General features: G+C 38.5%; 1 protein-coding gene across 1 annotated transcript; it reads left to right on the forward strand.

Annotated features, from left to right (window-relative positions):
* Nucleotides 1–3,804: 3,804 nt before the first annotated feature.
* Nucleotides 3,805–6,890, forward strand: LOC134302669 (uncharacterized protein DDB_G0287625-like). The gene is made up of 11 exons (XM_062987844.1): nt 3,805–4,156; nt 4,305–4,418; nt 4,505–4,813; nt 4,937–5,065; nt 5,158–5,478; nt 5,613–5,741; nt 5,818–5,958; nt 6,055–6,234; nt 6,328–6,414; nt 6,520–6,639; nt 6,723–6,890. The coding sequence occupies exons 1-11, from the start codon at nt 3,826–3,828 to the stop codon at nt 6,866–6,868; spliced, it is 2,007 nt and encodes a 668-aa protein (XP_062843914.1). The 5' UTR covers nt 3,805–3,825; the 3' UTR covers nt 6,869–6,890.
* Nucleotides 6,891–8,290: the final 1,400 nt, after the last annotated feature.

Below are 8,290 nucleotides of genomic sequence, written 5' to 3' on the forward strand. Positions count from 1 at the left end.
TCTGACTTTTACATGATGGATTGATTGTAAAGCTTCTAACCATAAAATCATGTCAAACGACATTATAAGACAATATTCCCATATTTAATCTTCTTATATTGTTGAATGGGTGTATCACCTGATCTGTTTACAGGAGGAAAGCATTGTAGACAAATGTGATACATGTTGTGTATATGTGACTTAATGACTTAAGGAAAACAGAGGTATTTAATATAATCACGGACATCTAGGATATTGTCATATCGCTCAGCCCTATTAAACATAATAATCCCAAACCCTGTGCTTACATAGACATTCATCAGGCGGGTCACACTCCAACCTTTATTTTCCAAATCAAGCAGCCAAGGTTTGTTAATTCCTTTAAAAAAGCAGTTTTATGAAATGACATAACAGAACAGAAGCCGGTAGAAATCAGTTCTTAGTTCTTCTCTTACTTAATTCATCTAAAATACATGAATTTTAGCTCTTATGTATTCGTTTAGTGAAGGAGATGTCTGTAGGTGTAGCACAAACTGACGATTTAGCACAAGCCGTCCGAAACGGAGAGCGTCAGAAGAGAGTTTCTGTAGGTCATATTCTCATCTCGACAAGAGACTAAAAGTGAGCCTTACTGTCGTCGTCAAATATTTAACCGACCTAATTTTTTATTTTGTTTTGCTGATATTATGCTTGAATTTTTAATAATATTTATATTATTTTTGACTACTTACTAGAATATAGTCCACGAGTTGTTGTGTAGTTGGCCAGCTAACGTGACTGTACATGGTCCCTCTGTAACTTTTGATATTTCCTGTGCACTAAATTCTCTCTTTGAGTGTCTGGTAGAAACAATACAAAACAGCACAAGGCCTGGAAGCAGCTTGTTCCAAAATGACAAAACGTACTCTTTACACTGGTACCATATAAAATTATATATATAAATAAAGAGCAACCCTGCAAAGGGTTCCCAGTATCCCAGTATCCCGGACCTTAAAGTGACTACGACACAATTTCTGGAGCTAACTAAGCTCACTCATCCTTAAAGTAAAGTTATTTAACTTATTTATCCCCCTTATTTACCCTGCAGACTTATTTATATCGGGTCATGCCTGATTTTTCATAGATATGGAAATGATTATGAAGATTATTGCACAATATACAGCATTATGATCAAGATTTATGCTTGATATCGATGGAGCACATTATTCAAATGCACTTTGCAGTTTAAAATGGCATTATATGACATATGGAAAATAAAAGTCCACCTAGCTAAAGCACATTACCATTCAAGTGTTTGAAGGACTTACATCATAAGAAGTCTACACACACCGATCAGCCATAACATTAAAACCACCTCCTTGTTTCTACACTCACTGTCCATTTTATCAGCTCCACTTACCATATAGAAGCACTTTGTAGCTCTACAATTACTGACTGTAGTCCATCTGTTGCTCTGCATGCTTTGTTAACCCCTTTTTACCCTGTTCTTCAATGGTCAGGACCCTCACAGGACCACCACAGAGCAGGTATTATTTAGGTGGTGGATCATTCTCAGCACTGCAGTGACACTGACATGGTGGTGGTGTGTGTTGTGCTGGTATCCACCAGTGTCCACTCACTGTCCACTCTATTAGGCACTCCAACCTAGTTGGTCCACCTTGTAGATGTAAAGTCAGAGACGATCGCTCATCTATTCTACAGTCAGTAATTGTAGAACTACAAAGTGCTTCTATGGTAAGTGAAGCTGATAAAATGGACAGTGAGTGTAGAAACAAGAAGGTGGTTTTAATGTTATGGCTGATCATGTATACAGGAAGGTTTTGACAGAATGTATCTCCGAAATGTGACACTACACTACATTGATCAAGATGACAGAACGCACACATTCACACAATTTATAGGAGGAAAAGGAAACTAAAGTAGGAAAAGTGTAACACAGAATGAACTAAGTTTAACACCAGTTTGAAAACCCCAAGAATACAAATGCTTTGCAAAAATATTGAGGCCAAGTGCTACTGAGTGTTCACACTTTCAACCTTTTCTCTCTGCCAATTTATTTGAAATCATGTATGTAGATATGTTGACTTTGTATTAAAAAATTAACAACTGAATATACCGTGTTCTTCACTGAGTCTGCTTTCTTGTCCTGTTGTAGCTTACTTGTTACTCTATCAGAAAGTCAGTTTATTTTTGTTGTAGCATTTTAGCTTTGCCATTTGTTGTCTTGTTATTTTTGTGTCTGACTCTGCTTAAATATTTGAATAGATTCTGAGTCCAAACTACACATCAAGCTAATTACTCTATACCTCCCAGGCACCACCTGAATTTAGGAACCACTTGTTTAAAAGGTAAGTTTTAGAACAAGGACTAGGAGCAAAATCTTCAAATACCAGCCAAAAAAGTGTGGACATGTGTAGTCATGTTGTTATTTTCTTTTATTGTCACTATTTTCTGTGCTTAGGAATAACAACAAGGACGTGTCATTAGACAAATGGGATACAGGACAGTGACAAAGTTTACAGAGCAAAAAGATCGGCGTAGATATGGTAGAGGACAGTTGTGGCCTAGTGGTTAAGGTACTGGACTAGTAACCCAAAGGTCGCTGGTTCAAGCCCTACTGTTGAGCCCTTGAGCAAGACCCTTAACCCTCAGTTGCTTAGACAATATACTGTCACAGTACTGTAAGTCATTTTGGATAAAAGTGTCCATTAAATGCAGAAAATCTAAATTATGATTGGTATGGACCTATGTGTTGATTACTGGAGTTCCTCCACACCAAAGACCCAGTCATGCTGGAAAAGGAACGAGCTCTCTCTAAGGCATGTGTCAAACTCAAAGCCCATTGTATGTGACCCGTGAGAGCTTAAAAGGTGTATGATTGTCTTAAACTAAAAGTCTATGCTGCTTTAATGTGTACATTGTAAAATCGTACATAAACTACATCTCCCGCAATGCATGTCGATTTTGTGACCCGCCACTAGATGGCAGTGTTTCCACCCCAGCGTTTAACTAGGTGGTTTTCCATTAATTGGATTGAAATACCTACAAATAATCCCAAAATGGTTTGTCTCTTGTGTTATGAGACTGTGTTAGTTGTAAATGAGTACAATATTCTGTACATCAGCATTTCAACACCAAACACAGAGCTAAGTGTGTTAAATTTAACCTCCAAAAAAACAACAAATTGTCCAAGAGTTGTGTGTGATATGGTCTCACAGGGGTCACAATATGTTAAGGAGTAGTTATTTTTTTACAGTCTTCAGTTACAAGACCATTATGCTGATGTGGCCCTCGATTGTTATTATTTTACCTCATTACTAGCCCTAAATTGTCCCGTCCCAACTTCTCTGGAATGTATTGCAGGCCTAAAATGCACGAATGGATCTTTATTAACAAATAACATGAAGTTCACCAGTAAAAACATGAATTATCTCAGGTTAAATCAATCAATTTTTTGATTTGGTGTTGTAGTGAAATTACATGGCGTGAAATTAGTCTGATTAGAAATGTACAAAATTCAAGCAGATTAATAAAAAAGCTCAGGCTGCTACTGGGGTGTTAATACTTCTGCACACTGGATTTCAGGAGCTTGGTGTTGGATCCACTACCCATAATTCATTGGTGCCCCTGGTGTTGATCAGATTAAATCTGAATTGCAGTGATATTGTAGATGATAAATAATGTTCAGTTGTGATTACATCACACTGAACCTTCTGCATTTCAGCATGTTTACTTTTAAATTGCTAGAACTGTGTGATGTCATAATAGTGCAGCTGAAAGCAGTTCAGTGCTCCTCCACCTTCTTGATCATTCCGTGTTGAGACACTGAAGAGGACAGTTGTGAAAATGAGCTTCTCGTGGTTCTTTTGGCCGATACGCCGCCGCCGGTTTTCGGACCGCTCGGACCAGGCAGAGCCTGAGGATCAAACCCAGATTAATGAACATAAGAAAGAAAAGAAGAAGTGGAGCAAGAAAATATGGAAGAATATTTTTAGGAAGAAGAGTAAGAAGGATGATGAAGAAAACCTGCAGGAGGGAGCTGGAGAAGACAAGGTTCTCCAGAAGCCTGAGGAAGATGGTACTGGTGTGGAGTCAGCCAATGCTGAGAACATTTCTGCTGGAACTGTGAAAAACTGGATGCTGGGTGAGCCTGAGATGATGATTAACCAGCATCACAGTGAGTACATGAATCAATTTTATCTAGTGTTTAACATCCTGTGTGATACCATAGCAACCTTTGATTATTTGAAATAAATATTACATTAAGAAATGTAATCAATAACATAATTAAATAATAACTTTGTTCATATTTCTTCATGTAAAAGGAGAGAACAAGATGCTTCATGGAGTGGATGCTGAAGCCAAGGCTGAAGTGATGAACGTGCAGACTGAGGACATCACCCAGGATGCTGAAAATAAAATAATCATCAAAGCTGAGAGTGAGCATTAACTAAAGCCTTCAAAGAAAGATTCATTCAGAAACTTCAGCATGAGTCAGATTATTAAAGTACTTTTTTTTTTAAAGATGGAGAGAATGTCGTGAGCTGCCGCCGGTTTTCGGACCAGGCAGAGCCTGAGGATCAAACCCAGATTGATGAACGTAAGAAAGAAAAGAAGAAGTGGAGCAAGAAAATATGGAAGAATATTTTTAGGAAGAAGAGTAAGAAGGATGGTGAAGGAAACCTGCAGGAGGGAGCTGGAGAAGACAAGGTTCCACAGAAGCCTGAGGAAGATGGTACTGGTGTGGAACCAGCCAATGCTGAGAACATTTCTGCTGGAACTATAGAAAACTGGATGCTGGATGAGCCTGAGATGATGATTAACCAGCATCAGAGTGAGTACATTAATCAATTTTATCTGGCGTGATACCATAGCAACCTTTGATTATTTGAAATAAATATTACATTAAGAAATTGAATCAATAACATGATGAAATACTAACTTTGTTATGTAAAAGGAAAGAACAAGATGCTGGATGCTGATGTGGATGCTGAAGCCGAGGCTGAAGCTCCTACAAAAGTGATGAACGTGCAGACTGAGGACATCACCCAGGATGCTGAAAATGAAATAATCATCAAAGCTGAGAGTGAGCATTAACTAAAGCCTTCAAAGAAAGAATTATTCAAAAACTCCAGCATGATTCAAATTACTAATGTACATTTTTAATTTTTTTTTTAGCTGGAGAGAACGTCGTGAGCCGTCGCCGGTTTTCAGACCAGGCAGAGCCTGAGGATCAAACCCAGATTACTGAACGTCAGAAAGAAAAGAAGAGGAGCAAAAAAAAGAGGAAAAATGATTATAGGAAGAAGAGTAAGAAGGATGGTAAAAGAAACCTGCAGGAGGGAGCTGGAGAAAACAAGGTTCTCCAGAAGCCTGAGGAAGATGGTACTTGTGTGGAGCCAGCCAATGCTGAGAACATTTCTGCTGGAACTATTAAAGACATCCAGGAACCAAAGAACTTTTTGCTGGATGAGACTGAGACGATTAACCAGCATCAGAGTGAGTACATGAATAAATTTTATTTGGTGTGATAACACAGCAACCTTTAATTATTCGAAATAAATATTAAATTAAGAAATGTAATCAATAACATGATTAATTAATAACTTTGTTCATATTTCTTCATGTAAAAGGAATGAACGAGATGCTGGATGCTGAAGTGGATGCTGAAGCCGAGGCTGAAACTCCTACAAAAGTGATGAACGTGCAGACTGAGAACATCACCCAGGATGCTGAAAATGAAATAATCACCAAAGCTGAGAGTGAGCATTAACTAAAGCCTTCAATCAGAAACTTCAGCATGAGCCAGATTATTAAAGTACTTTTTCTTTTTTAAAGATGGAGAGAACGTCGTGAGCCGAGACGATCCTGGTTCTAACACTGATGATGCTTTCAAGAGAAAGAAAAAGACCAGGAGAGGAACTCGAGGACGAGAACGAAAAATGAACTACAAAAACAACAACAACAACATAGATGAGGGTAGGTATCTCATCTCAGAGTAGATCCAGAACAGAAATAAACAGGATCGTGAAAATGGCACCAGAGTTAAACTGAGGATGTTTTCTCATCTGAAAGTGGAAAACGAGATCCCGGGTGGGACCAACACTGGAGCTGAAGCTGAAGCTCAGACAGAAATGACGGAGGCTGAGAAAATCTTCACAAAGCTTCAGATAATTGATGAGGAGCAGTTTGAAGGCCTTATTAGAGTCATGAAGAACCTGTTGGAGCAGAAAATGATTAGTAGGCAGATTCTGGGTGAGTGAAGCCAACAGATGCTGGCTGCTACTGTAATGGGGATCCAGCAGAAGAACCCACATCTCAATGCAATGCTTATTCATGTTCCTACAGAAAAACAGATTGCTGACATGGAGTCCAGTAACAAACGCAACAATGCTGGACTGTTGATGAATAGAGACAATATCAAGCCTCCTCTGGGTAAGGAAATGATACCGGGGATCAGATCCCATTAATAGCAGAAGAAGTCCAGTAGGTGTCAGGATAGCTGTTTTTATCTTCATCTTAATGCATCGTTTATTAAAGATGGAGAGAACGTCATAAACCGAGACAATCCTGCTAATAACACTGAGGATCCATGCAAGAAAAAGACCAGGAAAGGAAGACGAGGACGAAAATGTAACAACAAAAAGAACAACAAAGAAGGTCAGTATGAGGAAGCAACATGAGATACAAGCAACCAACAAGAACCTGCAAACCAACTTTGATTTACTGTGTCCTTCACTCAGATACAAGCACTTCAGCTTTTAAAGATCAGACCAATGCCAGTGAAGCTACAGCAACCATTCAGATCTCCAAAAAGACCAAACCAAGACCCAGGACGAGACCAAATGAAGAAAAGATGATTTTGAAGAACACCAGTGTTAAAAACTAATAAAAAACTCTTTCTGCAATAATTTAAGTGTCTAATTGCAACATTTTAGCAGATCTGAATCTGAGACTTGAAGTTCTCCCGGTTTTGATGCTCCATACACAATGAAAGTCTGCAGCTCATTTTAAGGCATTTTAAGACCAACAGCGAGTAATTAGCTCCAGCTTTAGTGTTCACCCCCAAACCAGAAGATAGGAGATACACATTATTCTATTGTTCTTAATCCAAACTCTATCCTCCTATGATTGAGGCTAAAGTGTGGGTTTAGAACAATAGTTGAGGTTAGAGTTTGGGTTTAGAACAATGGTTGAGGTTAGAGTTTGGTTGAGGTTAGAGTTTGGTTGAGGTTAGAGTTTGGGTTTAGTACAATGGTTAAGGTTGGAGTTTGGGTTAAGAACAATGGTTGAGGTTAGAGTTTGGTTGAGGTTAGAGTTTGGGTTTAGAACAATGGTTGAGGTTAGAGTTTGGTTGAGGTTAGAGTTTGGGTTTAGTACAATGGTTAAGGTTAGATTTTGGGTTTGGAACAATAGTTGAGGTTTGAGTTTGGGTTAAGAACAATGGTTGAGGTTAGAGTTTGGTTGAGGTTAGAGTTTGGGTTTAGAACAATGGTTGAGTTTAGAGTTTGGTTGAGGTTAGAGTTTGGGTTTGGAACAATGGTTGAGTTTAGAGTTTGGTTAAGACTAGAGTTTGGGTTTGGAACAATAGCTGAGGTTTGAGTTTGGGTTAAGAACAATGGTTAGGGTAAGAGTTTGGTTGAGGTTAGAGTTTGGGTTAAGAACAATAGTTGAGGTTGGAGTTTGGGTTAAGAACAATGGTTAGGGTAAGAGTTTGGTTGAGGTTAGAGTTTGGGTTTAGAACAATGGTTGAGGTTAGAGTTTGGTTGAGGTTAGAGTTTGGGTTTGGAACAATGGTTAAGACTAGAGTTTGGGTTTGGAACAATAGTTGAGGTTGGCGTTTGGGTTAAGAACAATGGTTAGGGTAAGAGTTTGGTTGAGGTTAGAGTTTGGGTTAAGAACAATAGTTGAGGTTAGAGTTTGGTTGAGGTTAGAGTTTGGGTTTAGTACAAAGGTTAAGGTTAGAGTTTGGGTTTGAAACAACGGTTGAGGTTAGAGTTTGGGTTAAGAACAATAGTTGAGGTTAGAGTTTGGGTTAAGAACAATAGTTGAGGTTAGAGTTTGGTTGAGGTTAGAGTTTGGGTTTAGTACAAAGGTTAAGGTTAGAGTTTGGGTTTGAAACAACGGTTGAGGTTAGAGTTTGGGTTAAGAACAATGGTTAAGGTTAGTGTTTGGGTTTAGTACAAAGGTTAAGGTTAGAGTTTGGGTTTGAAACAACGGTTGAGGTTAGAGTTTGGGTTAAGAACAATGGTTAAGGTTAGAGTTTGGGTTTAGTACAAAGGTTAAGGTTAGAGTTTGGGTTAAGAACAAT

This window comes from Trichomycterus rosablanca, chromosome 25 (assembly GCF_030014385.1).
Source record: "Trichomycterus rosablanca isolate fTriRos1 chromosome 25, fTriRos1.hap1, whole genome shotgun sequence".
Lineage (NCBI taxonomy): Eukaryota > Metazoa > Chordata > Actinopteri > Siluriformes > Trichomycteridae > Trichomycterus > Trichomycterus rosablanca.

Coding starts and splice junctions, on each gene's coding strand:
- LOC134302669 (XM_062987844.1), top strand. CDS start 3,826: ATGAGCTTCTCGTGGTTCTTTTGGCCGATACGCCGCCGCCGGTTTTCG. Junction 5,066..5,157: donor AATAATCATCAAAGCTGAGA/GTGAGCATTAAC, acceptor TTTTTTTTTTAG/CTGGAGAGAACGTCGTGAGC. Junction 6,640..6,722: donor CAAAAAGAACAACAAAGAAG/GTCAGTATGAGG, acceptor TCCTTCACTCAG/ATACAAGCACTTCAGCTTTT.